The sequence below is a fragment of the Bos taurus genome, chromosome X (genome assembly GCF_002263795.3).
Source record: "Bos taurus isolate L1 Dominette 01449 registration number 42190680 breed Hereford chromosome X, ARS-UCD2.0, whole genome shotgun sequence".
NCBI lineage: Eukaryota > Metazoa > Chordata > Mammalia > Artiodactyla > Bovidae > Bos > Bos taurus.
The window spans coordinates 105,951,806-105,974,132 of record NC_037357.1 but is presented as its reverse complement, the minus strand read 5'-3'; the positions used below and the strand labels follow the sequence as shown (position 1 = coordinate 105,974,132).

Below are 22,327 nucleotides of genomic sequence, written 5' to 3'. Positions count from 1 at the left end.
GAAATGCAAATCAAAACCACTATGAGGTACCATTTCACGCCAGTCAGAATGGCTGCGATCCAAAAGTCTACAAGCAATAAATGCTGGAGAGGATGTGGAGAAAAGGGAACTCTCTTACACTGTTGGTGGGAATGCAAACTAGTACAGCCACTATGGAGAACAGTGTGGAGATTCCTTAAAAAACTGGAAATAGAACTGCCTTATGATCCAGCAATCCCACTGCTGGGCATACACACTGAGGAAACCAGAAGGGAAAGAGACACGTGTACCCCAATGTTCATCGCAGCACTGTTTATAATAGCCAGGACATGGAAGCAACCTAGATGCCCATCAGCAGATGAATGGATAAGAAAGCTGTGGTACGTATACACAATGGAGTATTACTCAGCCATTAAAAAGAATACATTTGAATCAGTTCTAATGAGATGGATAAAACTGGAACCTATTATACAGATTGTAGTAAGCCAGAAAGAAAAACACCAATACAGTAGTATACTAACACATATATATGGAATTTAGAAAGATGGTAACAATAACCCTGTGTACAAGACAGCAAAAGAGACACCGATGTATAGATCAGTCTATGGACTCTGTGGGAGAGGGAGAGGGTGGGATGATTTGGGAGAATAGCATTGAAACATGTATAATATCGTGTATGAAATGAGTCGCCAGTCCAGGTTCGATGCACGGTACTGGATGCTTGGGACTGGTGCACTGGGACGACCCAGAGGGAGGGTAGGGGAGGGAGGAGGGAGGAGGGTTCAGGATGGGGAACGCGGGTATACCTGTGGCAGATTCATTTCGATATTTGGCAAAACTAATACAATATTGTAAAGTTTAAAAATAAAATAAAATTTAAAAAAAAATAAAAAATTTTGGAACTACTAGATATCCGCAGGAAGAATAAAAATAAAAAACTTTGGGATTTAACTCATGGTGCAGTGAATAAGAATCCATCTGCCAATGCAGGGGACACAGGTTTGATCCCTGGTAGGGGAAGATCCCACATGCTGAGGAGCAATTAAGTTGCTCCCCAAATGCCACAACTACTGAGCCCATGCTCTAGAGCCTATGCTCCTGCAACAAGAGAAACCACCACAATGAAAAGGCCACACACACAACTGGAGAGTGGCCACTGCTAACTGCAACTAGAGAAAGCCTGATCACAGCAACAAAGACCCAGTACTGCCAAACATAAATAAATAAATAAAATTAATAACTTTGATCCATATCTTACATCATCTAAAGAATTGAAAGAGATGACAAATCTTAACATAAAACCTAAAGATTATACAAATTTTAGCAGAATAGGCAAACTTTGGATAGGCAAAGCTTTCTTAGATACAACACAAAAAGACAAGCCATATACTGGATATATACTTGATATACTGGACTTCATCAAATGTAAAAACTGTTCGTTAAAAGACAGTTTTAAGACAATGAAAAGAAAAATCATAAGTGGAGAAGAAAATGCTTACAAATCATATATTACATCCAGAATATACAAAGAATTCTAAAAATAAGAGACGTCCATCAAAATTATTTTATTTTATTTTTTAACTTTACAATATTGTATTGGTTTTGCCATATATCAACATGAATCTGCCACAGGTATACACGTGTTCCCCATCCTGAACCCTCCCCCCTCCTCCCTCCCTGTACCATCCCTCTGGGTCGTCCCAGTGCACCAGCCCCAAGCATCCAGTATCGTGCATCGAACCTGGACTGGCGATTCGTTTCATATATGATATTATACATGTTTCAATGCCATTCTCCCAAATCATCCCACCCTCTCCCTCTCCCACAGAGTCCAAAAGATTGCTCTATACATCAGTGTCTCTTTTGCTGTCTCATATACAGGGTTATTGTTACCATCTTTCTAAATTCCATATATATGCGTTAGTATACTGTATTGGTGTTTTTCTTTCTGGCTTACTTCACTCTGTATAATAGGCTCCAGTTTCATCCACCTCTTTTTAAAAGTACAAAAAATTTGAATAGACTTTTGTGTGTGCATGCTCAATTGTGTCCGACTCTCTGTGACCCCATGGACTATAGCTCTCCAGGCTCCTCTGTCCATGGAATTGTCCAGGCAAGAATACTGGATTGGGTTACCTCTTCCTACTCTAGGGGACCTTCCCAACCCAGGGATTAAACCCATGTCTCCTGAGTTTCCTGCATTGGCAGGCAGATTCTTTACCACTAGTGCCACCTGGGAAGCCCCTATACACAACTAGAAGAAATATTAACTAGTACAACCAGTTTGGAAAAGTTTGGTGGTAGTCTAAAACATAAAACCTCATCTGCTCCCAGCTTTCCATCAGTTAAAGTTTACCCAAGAGAAATGAAAGTATATGGATATACAAAGACAGAAACACAAATATTTGCAGCAGCTTTGTGATAGCCTCAAACTGCAAATAATCCAAATGTCCATCAAAAGATGAGTGCATAAATAAGTGATGCTATGTCCATACAACGGACTAGTAACAACAACACAGTAACTACAACAAAAAAGAATGTGCCTTCACTGCGCATCCTGGGAGAATGCAGGTTTCACATGGCGCCTACATTGATCCGCCTCCAGGAAGAATCTAGCGGCACCTGGCTACGTGGTCTCCTAGCAACCGGAGAAGCCTGGACAACAAACTACTAAAGTGGTGAGTCCCCCTCGAGGCCAGAGGAACCATGGAAGACAAGAAGTGGCTGCTAGGGCCGGGGTTACTGGAACCGATGCCCCTGGGCATGAACTGCAAGCCCTGGTACAAAGACAAGTTACCCTCCAAGTGTTTCGCAAAGCACAAGAAGGCACTCCTGAAATTCCCCACATACCTGGACAGCCGGCAGTGGGTATTTGTGAAAGAGGGGCTGGACGACTTCCGGAAGGGCTGCCCACCTTGTAAAGATCTGATCACTCGAGGACCTAATGAGGGCTTTCTCCCCGTGATTGCTCACAGAGTTCCCCAGCATGCCCCCCCAAAGAAAAAGCTGCCAGCGGAAGCAGAGGTGTTCTCCACGCTTTCATCAGCCCAGCAAGCACGGAAGGCATTCGTGGAGGAAATCGAAGCCCACCTGACCAGGCATCCCTTGGCGCTCTGCCCAAAGCTGAAGGAAGATCTACCTGCAGACCTCTTATTAAAGGTGCTGGAAGTGCTCGATCCTGACAGAAAGCTGGAGGACTTGTGGGCTTACTGTCTGGGTCCCAAGAGAAAAAAGAAGTACCCCAAAAAGCTTCGTAAAAAATCCCCTGCGATGGTCCAGCTGGAACCTGTCAAGGAGGCTCCCGTGTCACACCCAGCCAATTTATATTATGAAGACGAGAAGTCAAGCAGAAAGGAGTCACTCACTGATTCGTCTTCTAATGTACCAAAAGGAATTCAGAAATTCTGCAAATGGGTTTCTACTTTCGGAGACTTGCACATTGACGAACAGTTCATCATGAAACTGTGTGAGGTTGGCTGTGACTGCCCACCAACCCACGACAAAGCCCGCATGAAGAAAATATCCCAGGTTTCTTCAAAGGTAAGGTTCGGCATCAGGATAGGTAAAATGGAGGCGAAAAATTTCTCCATGGAGGAACCAAACTGGGAGAGGAAACTCCAGAAACCACACAATCCTTATAAACCTGACTGGGTGAAGATAAGGTATGGTGCATGGTACCTGCAGCCCAAGTTGTGGAAAAAGCTAATAAATGACGAACCTTTGATTGATCCCAAGGCCTTACTTGGAGGTGGGATTTTTGGAAGGAAGTTTCCTGAACAGGACATTCTTGAAGATCTTTATGGAACAATTGCATTTAAAGATTTCATTCTAAGCAAGGGCTACCGGATGCCAGACATCCTTGAGAGGTTATTCACCAGGAAGGGATGGAAATATGATTCTGTTAAGACTCCTATACACAAAGTGATAAAAATCAACTTAATGGGAGAAGAAGATGCACGGGAAGATGCTTAGACATTTTTCTATTTACTACTTAACTTGGCTTTTTTCTCTCTCATTGTAACACCCATCAGAATTCATGGTGAGTGTCCATCCCACCATGTATGTACAACTTTGATTCTACATCTGTAAATTTAATACCTAATGCTTATCAACAGTTCTCAATGACCTTCTGCTTGGGTTTATCAATATTTTATCACTTTTATCACCTATGAAATCAATATTCACAAATACTCTTCTCACATTTTATAGCATTGTGAATACCACATAGTTGTATCAGTTATTTGTAAAAATCAAACCACAAAAATAATTACTTTTTAAGAGTATGATCTAGCTATGTCAGCTACAAAATGGGATCAATTTCAAAATAATTGTGTTGAGAAAAAGGAGACATGCAGTTCCATTTGTATTAAAATCATAATGAGTTAATTATGACAATTACTCTTAAGTACAACTGGTAGCCAAAATAATGTTAGCCCCATTTAATAATGAAATTGCTATCCCCCTTATTAGGATTGCATCAAGCTCCCAAAACAGATGGAAAACTATCAAAATTATAGGTGAAACTTTGTTATGCTGGTTTGTCATGCCTCTTAATTAAATATACTTAAAAAAATTTAACCATACTCATAAAAAATTCACCAAGAAAAAGTATTTCCATATAACACAGGTACAGAATAGCAGGGAGCTTCAAGTTCTTGGCAAATCTAGTGTGCAAAATACAGTAAGCAAAACTACACACAGCATCATCAAATATCCACACATATTTATTCAAGTAAGATTAATCATTTCATTTCATGAATAGTGACTAAAAACTCACTCATGAATTTAAAAGAAGTCAAGCAACTTCTTTACATTTCCAAAATAACATGTAAAATTGTCTGGGATAGGAAATTGGTAATGAGAAAGATTGGAGAAGGCAGTGGCAACCCATTCTGTACTCTTGCCTGGAAAATCCCATGGACGGGGGAGCCTGGAAGGCTGCAGTCCACGTGGCTGCTAGGAGTCGGACACGACTGAGTGACTTCACTTTCACTTTTCACTTTCATGCATTGGAGAAGGAAATGGCAACCCACTCCAGTGTTCTTGCCTGGAGAATCCCAGGGACGGGGGAGCCTGGTGGGCTGCCGTCTATGGGGTTGCACAGAGTCAGACATGACTGAAGTGACTTAGCAGCAGCAGCAGTGAGAAAGATTAGAAGCACAGATCTGCAGTGCAATTCTATTTCTGGTAATGAAGGAATTCATCTGTAAATGGAAGTATGTGCATATACTTTACCCTCGTGAGAAGGGAACAGAGCCATCAGGTTGTCAGTCAGTCAGTTCAGTCGCTCAGTCATGTCCAACTCTTTGCGACCCCATGAACCACAGCACACCAGGCCTCCCTGTCCATCACCAACTCCCAGAGTCCACCCAAACCCATGTCCATCGAGTCAGTGATGCCATCCAACCATCTCATCCTCTGTCATCCCCTTCTCCTCCTGCCCTCAATCTTTCCCAGCATCAGGGTCTTTTCCAATGAGTCAGCTCTTCGCATCAGGTGGCCAAAGTATTGGAGTTTCAGCTTCAACATCAGTCCTTCCAATGAATACCCAGGACTGATGTGAGAAGGGAACAGAGCCATCAGGTTGTAATGTTCACCAATGTCCTTACTGCAATCAACTACTCCCTTTTCACTCCTCCATCTTCAGTGAGGTTACTTAGTATCTGAATTACTGACTTACTCCCTTTAACTACTCTCAAAGTTCTTGATTCAAATATTCACAAAGACTATCCATTCACATCCTGGCACTGGATCTCACTACCTCCATTCATCTTGTCCTTATCTCACTACAGACAGTAGGTAAGATGATCCCTACAGTCAGACTCTAGCCTTTGTTTCTGGCAATATTTATACCAATTCCAAATCTCAACTTCAGTTATCCCACCTTCCAATCCCTACTTTTTACCTTGTGGATAAGGCCCTTTTAATATTCCCAAACATCCAATTCTTCTACTCCAACATGTTATAACAATCCAATGACCCTCACCACCTTTTCAGCATTAATTGTGCCTTACTTCAGTTCCTTACCTTCCCAGCTTAGGCTCCACTGACTACTATTATCCCTTCTTTGAGTATACTTTTAACTCCCTTGACTCTTATAGTCCTCTGATAAAACCCCAATCCTGGTTAAATCTTAATCTCTGCCATTCTTGTACCTGCACCCAAATGGTTATACATGGCTAGAGAAAATCACATACCACAGGGACTGGTTACATATGGCATGAATCTTAAATGTGCCTTCAACACTAGCTGAAATTCTGCTCCATTTATTTCCCTCATCAATACATTTTCCCATTTTCTAATGATCATCTTACTTCTACAATCAGTTGCCCAAATCCCTGTTTCTATTCCTTCTTCTCAAAGCACTGCTTTGTACTTCACTGAGGAAAAAAAACATTTAGAAGAGAACCATCTTTTCCTTCCATCTACCAGGCCACTGACATCTGTACCCATATTCTCCATCCTCTGAAACAAAGGATGAACTCTTTATTCTACTAAGGCAAAGCCTTTCGTTTGTGCATTGGATGTCAAATTTTGCCCAATTAAATATTTGTCCTGTATTTTTCTCCTTTCTTTCCTATATTATTGTTCTGTCTTGGGGAAGAATAATTCTTGTCATTAAAAAACAAACAAACCAAAACCAAAAAGGCTTTTATAACTCCCATCATGTGAAATAACCAAACCAAATAAAAATTCTCTTGATGTATTTTTTCTTTCCAGTTACCACTCTATATTTTCTGCTCCACTTTGTAGAAAAATTACCACAAAGAGTTGTTTATAAATCATTGTTTCCATGTCTTCATCTCCTAGGGTCTCTTGAATTCATTCCAATCAGAATTTTGTTCTAATTTCCTAGTGACATGTTCTTGTCAAGGTCACCAATAAGGTGTCATGGCGAAATTTAGTATTTTCATCTTATTCAAGAGCATTGGGCCTAATAAGTAACTCATTCCTTTTTGGATCCCCTCCTTTTTTTGTTCTTCTAACATGACAATTCCTGTGTTCTGGTCCTTCTCCAGTCTGAGACTTAAATTTGAAATTCTCCTGTTTCTGACCTGGATATACCCAGAGATCAGTCCTGGGACTAACTCTGCAGGTAATTCAATTGAATAGCATGATTTTCTCTCTCTCTCTCTCTCACACACACACACACACACATATATATATATATACACACATATATATACACACACACACACACTCCCCAGTTTTTAGTGGTGAACTCCAGATTGCAATATAGTCAATTGCCCACATGACACCTCTACTAGCATGTGTAATAGGAATTTAAAATAAAGCATTATCTTCCACATACAAGCAATATCATATGAAATTTGTCTTTCTCTATGTGACTTACTTCACTTAGTATGATAATCTCTAGGTTCATTCATGTTGCTAAAAATGGCATTATTTCATTCCTTTTTATGGCTGAGTAATATTTCATTGTTTATATATACATCTTTATCACTTTTATGTGGAATCTAAAAAAAATGATACAAATGAACTTATTTACAAAACAGAAATAGACTCTCAGACATAGAAAGCAAATTTATGGTTACCAAAGGGAAAAGATGGAGGGATTAAGAGTTAGGTATTAACAGATACACACTACTATATATAAAAAATAAACAAGGACACACTGCATAGCATAGCAAACTATATTCAATATCTTTATAATAATCTATAATGGAAAAAATCTGATAAAGAATATATTTATGTAGGTATAACCATATAAGGGCTCCCCTGGTGGCTCAATGGTAAAGAATCTGCCTGCAATTCAGGAGATGCAGGTTCGTTCCCCAGGCTGGGAAGATCCCTTGGAGGAGGAAATGACAACCCATTCCAGTATTCTTCCCTGGAGAATTCCATGGACAGAGAAGCCAAGGAGTCGGACACAACTGAAGTGGCTGAGCACACATGCACGTAGGTATAACAGAATCACGTTGCTGTATTCCTGAAACTAATACATTATAAATCAACTACTCTTCAATAAAAAGAAAGAGCATTATCATAAGAACTCTCATAATTTCCTACTTCTAAATTTGCTCATCTTCTCATGTTCCCTATTTTGGTAAACAGCATCATCACTCAGAGTTGCCAGGCTAGCCTTGACTTCTCCAATTCTATGCTGAAGTTTGATATATCTTCACAATGTATTCCCAAAGGGAGAGCCTCTACTCTTATTACCATCTCTACTCTTACTGCTCTTCTCTGAGCCATCATATCTTGCCACACAATAGCAAAAGCCTCTCACCTTACCTTCTGACTGCAGTTCTTTTCACACTGTAGATTATTTTCCACGGAGTAAACCAGAGTGATCTTTTAAACACCGAATTCAGGTCATATTCCTCTCCAACTACAATGCTCAGAGGTCTCCCATTACACTTGGGATAAAATCTCAAGTCTCCATTGAGAGTGAGAAATACCCCATCTCAGAGCTTTTGAATTTGTTCTTCCTTCTGTCTGCAATGTTTTCTTCCTAGATGCTCATATGGTTCATTTTATTCAGGTATAGTTCAAATGTCACCTCTTTGGAGAGTCCTCCTCAGATTACCATACTCCAATTATCATCATTGATCATTCTCTACCACCCCACCTTCCCCTGCTTTATCTTTAATTTCATAATATGTATCTCTATGAGATGTGGTGTGTGTGTATGTGTATGTGTGTATATATATATAATCACATATATATATATATATGTATATATGTATTTGTTTATTTCCTCTCTTCTCCAGGCTTAACACCCTGTGAAAATAAGGATACTTTTAATTAGCCTCTAAGTTCTCACTACACAGAAAATGCAGGATACAAAGTAGATGCTCGATAACCATTTGTTGAATGGATGAAAAGAGGAGAAGCTTTTTTAAATAACAGGATTTATCAAAAGTTTACAATATTTACCTCACATTTTAATAATCAAACCCTGTTCTACCCTCATCTCCTGTTTTTTTTTTTAAACCAAAATGTGAAATAAGCCCTATCCAAAGTGGTCTCTTCCTCCCCAAAAGGTCTCCTTCATTTTCCTTCTTTTTTTACTGACCGGAATTTATCACAGTTTCCAGCATCATAATACATGCCTTTCTCATACTTTCCACTGCAATCACATGCAAAACAAAGGCTATTTGTCATTTCCTTTGTATTTAAGGTTAGTACTATATGAAGCACTCAATGTGCTAATTATCTGCTTCATCCCATTGTATTTTAACACAAATCACCCCTTTTTAAACAAAGGAAAGGGAAAGTGAAGTCACTCAGTCATGTCCGACTCTTTGCGACCCGTGGACTATAGCCTACCAGGCTTCTCCGTGCATGGGATTCTCCAGGCAAGAATACTGGAGTGGGTTACCATTCTTCTCCAGGGGATCCTCCCGACCCAGGGATCAAACCCGGGGCTCCTGCATTGGAGGCAGACGCTTTAACCTCTGAGCCACCAGAGAAGCCACAGACACTCAAATGTTCAACTACATGACTGAATGAATTTCTCTGTGACATAAATAAATCAGGCAAACCAAACTGTAGTGTTAAATGACTCCGGCAAACCAAACTGTAGTGTTAAATGACTCCATGGGCAGTAGTTCATTAGAAGAGCTAGGATGTGCAGGGGAGGTAAGAAAGGAGATGTAGGGCTTCCCTGGTGGTTAAGAATCTGCCAACCAATGTAGGGGACAAGGATTCCATTGATCAATCCCTGGTCTAGGAATTAAGACCTCACACGCTGCAGGGCAACTAAGCCCGCACACCACAACCACTGAGGCACACATGCCCGAGAGTTCATGCTCAGCAACAAGAGAAGTCACCACAAGAAGAAGCCAGCACACCACAACTGGAGTGGAGCCCCTGTTTGCTGCAACCAGAGGAAGACTGCACATAGCAACAAGAGTCCCAGGGAAGACCGCAAGCAGCCAAAACTAAATAAACACATTTTTTTAATTTTTAAAAAAGAAAGGAAATTTCAGTCTTCCATTTAACCAAAATTGGAATCAATTATCTAAAATTTCCTCAATGGAGGGTTCAGGATGGGGAGCACGTGTATATCTGTGGTGGATTCATTTTGATATTTGGCAAAACTAATACAATTATGTAAAGTTTAAAAATAAAATAAATTTTTTTTAAAAAGTGCATTAAGGAATATGCACATGTCACAGAAATAGCAACATATTTATAGTCAGAAGACACACCTAGAATACCTTCTTTTCCATATTTTGGTTACGTGACCTTGTACTTCAAGAAGCATGTCTCCTCATCTATAAGATGGAGACCATATTATCAAACTCAGATTTTGCTGAAAATTAAAGGATCACTTTATATAAGTGCCTAATACCACCAACATCACAGACGAGATACACAGCATACATTTGTGAAAGAGAAGGGAGTAAGAAGGGTTTGAAAAGGGTACATAGGAAAGAAGCCAAGAGGAAAAAAAAAACTTTTGATGGTGTTTATCCAGGGTGATAACATTCAACTAAAACCTCACTCAATTCTAGCTTTTGCTTAAGATGAAAATGCATTTTCAAAATAAGAGTCACGAATAAGGCCACTTATCATTTACTGGTGAAAATAAGTTTCTTCAGTGAAATTGTATGGGTTTCTTCACTGCAGCAATTATCCACATTGGTATTAGTTGTCATACAGACATAAATAGACACAAACAGAATCTAGATTTCTTAACACCAGTGCAACTTCAAATCCACAGAAGCCTTTTTAGAAGGAGAGGAAATTCAGGAGAGCTTGATTAGTTATAATTATGTTAGTATAGCTACTTAAAAATTTGTGTTAGTATAGCTACTTAAAAATTTTTCGAAATGCTCATTCACAATCTTTGTGAGTTTTTGTTTGTTTGTTTGTTTTGAGATTGACAACACAGAGAAACCCCAAAGAATTATTATCTCCATCTTATAACTGAGAATACTTCAAAAAAAGTGAGTTATCTAAGGTCAAGTGGGAGGTCAAAGTCTTCTAATTGTATTATTTCCACACTGACACTCAGCAATTTACCTTGAAACCTTGGACCCCTCAACCACTGAAACTGGAGGAAGAACATACACAACACTGGAGCCTCAAATAAGGGAAACATAAAGATGTATTTTTATTTGCTGGAACCAGCTGTACCCCACTCTTCCATCTTGCTGGTTACAACAACCACAGCTTTGTCCGTTGTGTGGCAGGAGCAGGGAGAAATGAAATTCAGCTCTGGGAGGATGCAAAAATCATAAACCAAGTAGAACTATATAGCATGGCCAGTGATACCTATGTCATGCTCTCCTGATCTCTTAACAATTAAATAGAAGATAAGGATACTATCCTCTTTGAGGTCTATCATTAGAGCAACTAAGGAATCTTCAGTGTGTAAAATAAAAATTATGCCTTTAAATAAGGAAACTACAGCACTGTTCATAATAGTTCTAGCATACCCAACAAATCTTTGCATTGTGAGGAAGAAAATTGATAGCACATGGAAAGACTGAAAGATAAATGAAATAGCTCCTTTTGTAGTTCAATAGCTTGAAGTGAAGTGAAGAGGTGTTAGTTGCTCAGTCATGTCTGACTCTTTGTGGCCCCATGGACTGTAGCCCATCAGGCTCCTCTGTCCATGGAATTCTCTAGGCAAGAATACTGGAGTGGGTAGCCATCTCCTTCTCCAGGGGATCGCCCTGACCCAGTGACTGAACCTGGGTTTCCTGCATAGCTTACATAATGGGAAATCTGCTCAGCCATCAGATGGGCTGTATGCTGGGCTCCAAAGCCAGGCAGATAGGTGCACTGGGTTCCACGATTTCTCAGAGTCACTATTTGCACTTCCTGGCTGGGCAAGCCTACAGGCTGTGCTCTGGATGAGGCATCTGGATGGTGCTGTTGGCTTGCGACCCTGCCTAAGCAGGGATACAGGACAAATTCCAATGGCTTGGCCAGATTTCTGGCTGGGCACCTCATGTAGGTAGAGCTGCTCTCATGCTCCCTGGCCAAATGAGGTTACTGGCTCCACACCACAGGTGGGCAGAACTGCTTGCTGTGCTCTCTGATAGGGGTATCACTGCCATCAGGTACACAGTCCATCAAAATCTGTGCACTGGATGCTGTAAACCCTGCCCCACCTCCCTTTTATTTCAAGCTAATCCCAGGGAGTCACTCCCTTTTCTCCCAATGTTCCCTGTGAGATGGAAAGAAGTGGATCTCAAGAGAAGTTTCCCAGAATGTTGTGGAACCTGGAAGTTCACATAGGGATCTCTTTTCCCTGCTGGAGAAATATTTTGGTGTGGCTCTGTGCTGGCCTGCAGGAGGGGCTGTGTGGTCAGAGTGAAGTTGCTTTGTGCTCCAGAGGAGGGTGCTTCAGCCTCACCTCTGGGTTCTGGGATTTTTTTCCCCCTCTCCCTCCCCTCAAAGGCCTTCTTGTCTGTGGATAGTTGCTAGCTGGTCTGTCTTTAATGGAAAGTAAAACCAGGAGCCTCTGATTCTGTCATCTTGCTGATTTCACATTTACTGCCACCCACCCCCTCATGAGACTTTCTTTATAGCATCTGTGGAAAGTAACTAAGTTCTAAAAATCACTCAAATCTGCTACACATGGCATATCTGCATTATTTCCTAAATATACTTACATAAAAACATATTCACCTTTATGAGCTACCATGCTTTTCATAACACAGTATAGAATATCAGTGTTTAATGGTCTGTATTCAATAGACTAAATACCTATACTCTTGAAATAATTTAAAATAATATCTACTACATGACTACCACACTAAAATAAATTTAAAGAACATGATTAAAATAAGATCTACTACTCTTTGCATTATTAAGCCCCAAGTACAGAAAGATCCTTGGAAGGAAAGTTATGACCAACCTAGATAGCATATTAAAAAGCAGAGACATTACTTTGCCCACAAAGGTCCATCTAGTCAAGGCTATGGTTTTTCCAGTGGTCATGTATGGATGTGAGAGTTGGACTGTGAAGAAGGCTGAGTGCCGAAGAATGGATGCTTTTGAACTGTGGTGTTGGAGAAGACTCTTGAGAGTCCCTTGGACTGCAAGGAGATCCAACCAGTTCATTCTGAAGGAGATCAGCCCTGGGATTTCTTTGGAAGGAATGATGCTAAAGCTGAAACTCCAGTACTTTGGCCACCTCATGCAAAGAGTTGACTCATTGGAAAAGACTCTGATGCTGGGAGGGATTGGTGGCAGGAGGAGAAGGGGATGACAGAGGATGAGATGGCTGGATGGCATCACTGACTTGATGGACAAGAGTTTGGGTGAACTCCGGGAGTTGGTGATGGACAGGGAAGCCTGGCGTGCTGCAATTCATGGGGTCACAAAGAGTTGGACACGACTGGGCGACTGAACTGAACTGAAGTGAGAGAAAGCTCTGCAATAGAAATAAATAGACATGATCTAATGTCCCTGACCTTAGGAACTTTACAATTTCCTTAGAGTGCAAAGACAGATAAACTTGAAATTAAATAGTAACTCAGGACAATAATATTAGAAATGTCAAAAGGCTATATAAATCTATACTTTTTATAAGCTACGTTTTGAAGATTAATTCCTCTTTCTCATACTAATCTTTGGGATTTATTGATTCCAAAGCTATTCATATATTTTGTAACTGCATTATCTGCCAACCTTTCCAGCAAAAACAGCATAAAATAGATTTTGCTGCTGCTGCTGCTAAGTCGCTTCAGTCGTGTCTGACTCTGTGCGACCCCATACACGGCAGCCCACCAGGCTCCCCCATCGCTGGGATTCTCCAGGCAAGAACACTGGAGTGGGTTGCCATTTCCTTCTCCAATGCATGAAAGTGAAAAGTGAAAGTGAAGTTGCTCAGTCGTGTCCGACTCTTAGCAACCCCATGGGCTGCAGCCCACCAGGCTCCTCCGTCCATGGGATTTTCCAGGCAAGAGTACTGGAGTGGGGTGCCATTGCCTTCTCTGAAAATAGATTTTAGTGACTAGCTAAAAAAGAGAAAGAACAAAATACGAGGGAAGAGAAAAAGCATTATATTTTCGGGATTTTAATAGAAGAGCCTAAAATTTAAAAATTAAGGTGAACTTTTTATATAGTGAGTAGACTACTTTCTCAGGGTCAGTCTAGTTCCTAAAATAAAAGCTACTGTGTATTGACTTTAATCAATCAACTGTGTAATATTAGCATAATCATAAATGCATCATCTAATCCTCTTAACATCTCATATCATTAGTACCATTTTTCTGATGAGTGAAACACTATAGGCAAGTTCAGACAGCTTGGAAGGCATAGAGTCAGGCTTTCAGCTGATGACTATTTGACACGAAACCCCACATCCTTCACCACCTCCTAAGAAGGGAGTAAAGAAAGAGTACCTTAAATAATGCAGCAGTATACTGAGAATACAGAACATGCGTGTGTTCTAAGTCATTCAGTCGTGTTCAACTCTTTGCCACCCATGGACTGTAGCCCGCCAGGCTCCTCTGTCCATGGGATTCTCCAGGCAAGAATACTGGAGTGGGCTGCCATTTCCTACTCCAAGGGATCTTCCCGATGAGGGATTGAACCCGAGTCTCTTACATATCCTGCATTGGCAGGCAAGTTCTTGATCACTAGTGCCACCTGGGAAGCGAATATAGAACATGAATCATCTAAATTCTCCAGATTGAAGTGTACATTACACAGAAATTATTGAGAGATTAAATTTTAAAAGTTTACATTTTAGTAGCTAGCAAAAAATTTCCTGAATCACTTTGTTGCAGGAAGGGGACCCCTTCCAGGGCCCGAAACTGGGCTCTTGTCTAACACTCAGAAATGAATTGTCTGAGGAGACACATGTGCTGACAAAGCAAGAGACTGGAAGAGGGCACCCAGGCGGAGAACAGCAGGGTAAGGGAACCGAGGAGAACTGCTCTGCCACGTGGCTCGCAGTCTTGGGTTTTATGGTGATGGGATTAGTTTCCCGGTTGTCTATAGCCAGTCATTCTGAGTCAGAGTCCTTCCTGGTGGTGCACGCCTTGTTCAGCCAAGATGGATGCCAGAGAGAAGGATGCTGGGAGGTGGTCGGATATGTGGTATCTCCTTTTGATCTTTCCTGAACTCTTCTACTTGTTGGGGTTTATTAGTTTCGTGTTCCTTACCAGGATCTCCTGTTTTAAAACGACTCATGCAAATGGTTACTATGGTGCCTGGCCAGGGTGGGCAGCTTCAGTCAGTGTGCCTCCCCTAACAACTTCATATTAATAAATATGAAAAATGAAGAATAATTCATAACCTCAGTTTTCAACCAATGCTGACTCAATCCATGATATTTAGTACAACATGTGTATTTTTTAAAAGTAATAAGGACTTTCCTAGTGACCCAGTTGTTGGGAATCCTCCTACCAATGTAAGAGACATGGGTTCGATCTCTGGTTTGGGGAGATTCCACATGCCGTGGGGCAATTAAGCCCCTGTGCCACAACTACTAAGCCTGCGCTCCAGGGCCTGTCAGTCATAACTCCTGAGCCCTCGTGCCCTAGAGCCCGTGCTCTGCAATAAAAGAGGCCGTTGCAATGAGAAGCCTGCACACTGCGATTAGAGAGTGGCTCTGGATCACTGCAACTACAAAAGCCCACTTGCAGCAATGAAGACCCAGGACAGCCAAAAATGAATAAAATAAATTAAAGAATTAAAAATTCACATAATGCACACCCACACAGTCGGCCAAGATGCATGTTCCCACTAAGGTCTACTTTACCTGGCTAATATATATCCATACCACAATCCACAGTAAGGTATAAATTTTAGCGAAAGTAACTCTTAGCAATCAAAGGCTAATATTCACATACAAATCATACAAATACATGTATTCCATACACACATAGACACACTGTGGTTTTCTCACATGTTATTCAGGCTATCACAAAATGTGAATTGAGATGTCATATTTTTGCAAAAAGAGTTATAATATTATATTATTACCTGCTTTCTCTTATTTATTTGACTCAAAAGCAGTCCTTTGCAAGAACACAGTCTGAGGGATGCTCCACGTCATCTAGCTATGAAATAGTTTTATAAATCCAAGTGTCCCAGAGAGAAGGGCTTGCCAGTTGGCCCAGTGGTAAAGAATCCACTTGTCAATGCAGGAGATGCAGGAGACGCGGGTTTGATCCCTGGGTCAGGAAGATCCCTGGAGGAGAAAACGGTAACCCATCCTGGTTTTCTTTCCTGGAAAATTCCATGGACAGAGGAGCCTGGTGGGTTACAGTCCATGAGTCACAAAGAGTTGTACACAACTTAGCAACTGAGCATGTACAAACATCCCGCATAGACATTTACTCCAATAACCTGTTTTGATTCAAAACATAATCTAACCAAACATGTTTAATAGCCTGGCTAGGAAAATAAGTACCGCTGTTTATAGAACAGTCTCTCTGGAAAGAAAAGGAGATAGACTCTTGGTTCTGCATAAAAATCTTGTTAATTATATTTACGTTTCCCCTTCCTACATTTGTAACAACTGAATAAACAAATTATGCATTTTATTTTGTAGCTGCAATCTCTGTAGACAAACTGATTAAAATACTTACGTTGATGTGATCAATACATTTAGCAATTAATAAAGATCCAGGAATTGATTCTTAAAATTTAAGGAATTCTGTACCTTGATTCACTTGTGTGCTATTGTCTTTTTTTCTAAAAATTAGGGATTGTTGGTGCAAAAATCAAAAAAGAGTTAAGGGGAAAGGGCCACAAAGAGAAGACTTCAGTTTTCTACTACATCATTGAGGAATACATGTTATTAAGGAACAAAGTGATGATTTAGGTGGAAATAAAAGCATGTATACTTGAAAGAGAACTCATGAAAGAAGGAAGCAATTGGAACTGACATTTCCCATTATCATCACTTTGTTTTTGTCCATGACAGTTAAGATCTGAGGAATATTAAGCAGTGTTTCCATAGCTGCATGTAGAAGAAAATAATATTCCTGCCACCAGAAGCTGCTCTAGTACATCTTTCTCATTGTACTCCAGGCCACAGATTCTACCACACAGACACACAAAGGGAAGTGTGTTATCCCTGAAAACTCTTTGTCAGTAGTTCTCTTCTCCTCAGTTCGCAGTTCTAACAGCCTCTTCCCTTTCTAAAAGGCTCCCTTTGGCCTCACCCCTTCCCAAATTCACCAGTTACTTCACAACACATCTGAAATTCCTGTCCTGTAAAGGAATGCTAGGCTTTGTCTTGGTGTTCAGCTTCTCTTCCAAGAGATATGTCCACACACACAAATTGTTAGGTTTACAGTTCTAACAGCATATTTTAAAGCTACAGAGCGTTATACCTAGCTATATGTTTGTGCATATTAAAGTAAAATTATAAGAATAATTTGTCACAATTGAGTCTCTTTGATTGGTTTTCCTTTTGTACACCCATGGCTGATTCATGACAATATTGTAATTAGCCTCCAATTAAAATAAATAAATAAATTTAAAAACAGAAAGTTTAAATACAAATTTAATACCAATTCCACTCCTTGTTTTTTAATTTGGACAGATGAAACTAAAACTTTAAAAGGCCACTCAGTCTTTAAATCATGTTTCTGAGCCCCTACTTTGTGAAATCTAGCATCAAACAAGTTAAACGCAATCTTTGTTCTAATCCTCATGGTCCAGCCAAACTTTCCAAATTACCAATAGAGGAATCCAGTTCACAGTGTCACTCTCTATTATTTACAAGTTATGTGCTTTAACGTGTTATATACTCTATAATCCACAATTTCTTTAACTGTAAAATATGGGTAGTAATAGTGAAAACTCAGAAAGTAACTGTAATAAGAGAAGGTAGAGTGAACAGCCCAGTGACAGACAGGATTGATTTTAGATTGATATATCACTTTGTGTATGTGTGTGTTAGTTGCTTAGTCGTGTCTGACTTTTTGCAACCCCATAGACTGTAGCCCACCAGGTTCCTCTGTCCATGGAATTCTCCAGGCAAGAATACTGGAGTGGGTTGCCATTTCATTCTCCAGGGGACCTTCTGGATTCAAGGATCAAACCTGTGTCTCCTATGTCTCCTGCAACTCCTGCATTGGCAGGCAGATTCTTTATTACTGAGCCACCTGGGAAGCCCCATTTAGTAACAATACTGTATTGTATATTTGAAAGCTGCTTAGAGAGTAGATCTCAAAAATTCTTATCACTAGAAAAAAAATTCTGTAACTATCTGAGATGATTAACATTAAGAAAATTTATTGTAGTAATCATTTTGCAGTATATACCAAATTGTACATCTCGGACTAATACAATGTGATATGACAACTGTATCTCAAAAAAAAAAAAAAAAAACAACTTGAAAAAGACAGGAGGCCTGGTATGCTGCAGTCCATGGAGTGGCAAAGAGTTGGACATGACTTAGCTACTGAACAACAACTTGAAAAAGACATTTGCCTGAAAATAACTTGAATTGGTAGACTCAGTAAAGCAGACTGCCCTCCTTAGTGTGACTAAGCCTCAACTAATCAGTTGAAAGCCTCAAAAAACAAAAAGGCTGACTCTCCTTTGAGTAAGAGGGAACTCCTCCTGTCTGACTGCCTTCAACCTAGGACATCAGTATTTTCTTGCCTTCAAACTTAAACTGACACATCAGCTCCTCTTGGTTCTCCCCCTATCCAGGCTCTCCTGTGCCTTCAGCTGACTGTCAGTCTCAGGTCTTGCCAGCCTCCATAATGAGGTGGTTTAGTAGCTAAATTGTGTCCAATGCTTGCAACCCCATGGGCCATAGCCCACCAGGCTCCTCTGTCCATGGGATTCTCCAGGCAAGAATACTGGAGTGGGTTGCCATTTCCTTCTTTAGGAGATCTTCCCAACCCAGGAATCGAACCCAGGTCTCCTGAATTGCAGGCAGATTCTTTACCAACTGAGCTTCAAGGGAAGCCCCGCCTCAATATTTACATGAGCCAATGCTTAAAATCAATCAATCCTATTGGTTCTGTTTCTCTAGAGAACACTGAATAATACATATACTGACCACAGACATTTCATTTTATGGTCCTATAATTGTTGCAGGGAGGAAGCCAATTCTGACTCCATGTTGGAAACTGTTTCTTTGATTTGCTTTTCTGTTGCTCTTGTTATTATAATCATACTCAATGGCTTGCCTGGAGGACTCTGCCCCTCTGCTTGACAGTAAACTAAAGTGCCTTTGTTCAGTTCCTGGAGAGAGAGTTTGTTCCTGCTCATCCATGAGTAGAAGAGATTAACACATCCCTTCCAAAGGCTGGCCATTCCCTTGGAGATGTTTTGCAAGGCTGAAGACCCTTTCACTTTACTTCCCTAATGCCTCTCTCTCTCTCTCTCTCTCTCTCTCTCTTATTCTGCCTTTTTAATTTAGTTCCTTATTGCTTCCTTCTCTCTGATCTATAAAAGAACCTGGCATCCAGGCCCCAATACAATGATTATTTTGAGGCACTAGCCTGCCATCTTCTCTGTCTGCCAGCTCTCTGATTGAAGTCCTTTTCCTTGCCTCAACACCCCATTACTCAGATTCACTGGCCTGTTGTGTGGCGAGCAGAGTAATATTGGACTCTGTAACATAATCATATTTTTTAAAAAACACATTCTGCTCTGAATTTTTCTCATTTTGTGTTTGTACTTAGTTTTATATTCTTCATTAATGAAAAACTGAATGAAATGGTTTATACACAAACAAACAAACAAACACACACACACACATTTCCTTTCTGGAAATTTGAGTCCCAGTCCATGCTTCTTTGTTGATTATTCCTTAGAAATGTTGGTTAAGTTTTAGGGTTCCCTTAGTTATAATTTATATTTTACTATTACCTACTTACTTAGGATTAATGATAAGGTATAAAATATCTGAGAAACACCATTATCACCCTTTGGGACAAATATATCCATTCAAGAGTATTATTAAGATATTATGGAGTAAAATTGTAGGGATACTAAATATTCAATAAATATTTGCTGAATGAATGAAAGATAATTTGAGATCAATGGTATTTCCTACCACTGTGGCTCATTTCAAACACCATAATTGATGGGTTAAAAAATGTTTGCTGAGTGGCAGCGAAAGGACAAATGAGGCTGGAGGGGATGAATATATCCACATGGTTAAGTGCTTTCTCTAAGAATGCATCTAAGTCTTTTGTTTTCTGACAGAGAAAAGAGAAGTTTGCACTTACCCAAGAGGAAGGAAATTGGTAAGTCAGGTGAAAGGGCTGGGTTTCTAGGACTGTGCTGAAAGATTAGGAGATGAGAGAGAACAAAGGGAGCATAAATGAAGGTCAAAAAGAGTGAAAGCTGCAGAGGTGCAAAGATTCACTAAGACTCTGGAGGTGGCACTCCACTGTCAGACAAGTGTGAACTTGACCAGAAACAGAAAAGTAGAGATCACTGGAGTTAATGAGGTCCAGAAACCCAATGAAGAACCTATTAGAAGTGTCATTAGTATGGGTATTGAAGTCACTGAGGAGAGCTGCCTTCAAAAAGAGCTCTGTAATAGTAAATATAACCACGATACCAAAAGAGGACTGTTTAATAAAACAATCACATTAGGGCCCTATTCAAATAAGTTGTGCAAAGAAATCACATACATGATTAACGCAAAACGGATGCACTAATATTCATGAATAATGCTTTAAAATATTATATCGTCCAGAAGCTCATTGCAGTTGCCCTGCATCACCCAGGTTTTGGAGGAACCTGGGACGCTGCACTCATGCTCTGCCCACTGACATGCACCACCTTCCCACCCCACCCCCATTATGGAACCGGAACCTCCTCTCAACCCTCCCAAGCCCAGTAAGGGACTTGACTTTCAGTCCCTTGCAGAACTGCTGACCTGACCTGAGATGCCTGCTCCTGGCTACCCGCATTGTCCACCCTGGGAACTCTTTGAGGCTGGTGGAAATGGCCCCGCAGCTTTGCATTCACCTTCTTGCCCACTGCACCCGTGTCGCCCGCCATGCTGCCCGTGCTGCCCTCACTAAGTACGCCAGAACTACTGCCCCAAATGTGAGGCCACGGTCAACAGCCACGCTGCCCTGGAGTTCCACGCCTCCTTCCAGTGCCTGGCCATGGCCTTCTACCTCGACTGTGATGACATGGCCTTGAAGCACTTCTCCCGCTTCTTCCTGCTCTGCTCCCATGAGCACAGCGAGCGGGCTGAAAACCTGCTGTTCCTGCAGAACCAGCGTGGTGGCCGCACCTGCTTCCTCGACATCAGAAAGCCTGAGACCCAACAGAGGGAAAGTGGCCTCCAGGCCATGCAGGACATCCTGCACCTGGAGAAGTGCGTCAACCAGAGCCTGCTCAACCTGTACCAGCTGGCCACTGACAGCAGTGATGCCCACCTGTGCCACTTCCTGGAGACCCACCACCTGGACCAGCAGGTCAAGTTCATCAAGGAGTTGGGGTATGTCAGCAACCTGAGCAACGTGGAGTCCCTGGAAGGCAGCCTGGCAGAGTACGTCTTTGACAAGCTCACCCTGGGTGACGGCGACAAGAACGACTAAGCCTGGACTGGACTTTCCCCCGAGTCCCGGGTGAGTGCCCAAGGTCACCCTGCCTGCCATGCAGACCACAGTATTGCCCTCGCAGAAAAAGTTCACCTAAGTTTTTTCCCTCCAGTTTTGCCATTTCTTCACATAAAGTTATTGGTTCTCAGAATTGAAAGAGACATGTGTACCCCAATGTTCATCGCAGCACTGTTTATAATAGCCAGGACACGGAAGCAACCTAGATGTCCATCGGCAGATGAATGGATAAGAAAGCTATGGTACATATACACAATGGAGTATTACTCAGCCATTAAAAAGAATACATTTGAATCAGTTCTACTGAGGTGGATGAAACTGGAGCCTATTATACAGAGTGAAGTAAGCCAGAAGGAAAAACACCAATACAGTATACTAATGCATATATATGGAATTTAGAAAGATGGTAACAATAACCCTGTATGTGAGACAGCAAAAGAGACACAGATGTATAGAACAGTCTTTTGGACTCTGTGGGAGAGGGCGAGAGTGGGATGATTTGGGAGAATGGCATTGAAACATGTATAATATCATATATGAAACAAATTGCCAGTCCAGGTTCAATGCATGATACAGGATGCTTGGGGCTGGTGCACTGGGATGACCCAGAGGGAGGGTACGGGGAGGGAAGTGGGTGGGGGATTCAGGTTGGGGAACACGTGCACACCCATGGCGGATTCATGTTGATGTATGGCAAAACCAATGTAATATTATAAAGTAATTAGCCTCCAATTAAAATAAATAAATTTATATTAAAAATAAATCTTAATTCCTAAGTAAAAACAAACAAAAAGTTATTGGTTCTTCAAATAAAGTTATTAGTTGATGCATCAATAAATGTCTGTTTGATTTGT

At 40.9% G+C, this 22,327-nt stretch overlaps 2 protein-coding genes across 2 annotated transcripts; both read left to right on the top strand.

Annotated features, from left to right (window-relative positions):
* Positions 1-2,640: 2,640 nt before the first annotated feature.
* LOC100300042 (protein FAM47E) lies at positions 2,641-4,096 on the top strand. Its single transcript, XM_002700232.6, has one exon. It carries the CDS (start codon positions 2,686-2,688, stop codon positions 3,949-3,951), a length of 1,266 nt encoding a protein of 421 aa, XP_002700278.3. The 5' UTR covers positions 2,641-2,685; the 3' UTR covers positions 3,952-4,096.
* Positions 4,097-20,949: 16,853 nt separating this feature from the next.
* LOC100300003 (ferritin heavy chain) lies at positions 20,950-21,476 on the top strand. The gene has a single exon (XM_024988724.2). It carries the CDS (start codon positions 21,015-21,017, stop codon positions 21,450-21,452), a length of 438 nt encoding a protein of 145 aa, XP_024844492.1. The 5' UTR covers positions 20,950-21,014; the 3' UTR covers positions 21,453-21,476.
* Positions 21,477-22,327: the final 851 nt, after the last annotated feature.

Coding starts and splice junctions, on each gene's coding strand:
- LOC100300003 (XM_024988724.2), top strand. CDS start 21,015: ATGGCCTTCTACCTCGACTGTGATGACATGGCCTTGAAGCACTTCTCC.
- LOC100300042 (XM_002700232.6), top strand. CDS start 2,686: ATGGAAGACAAGAAGTGGCTGCTAGGGCCGGGGTTACTGGAACCGATG.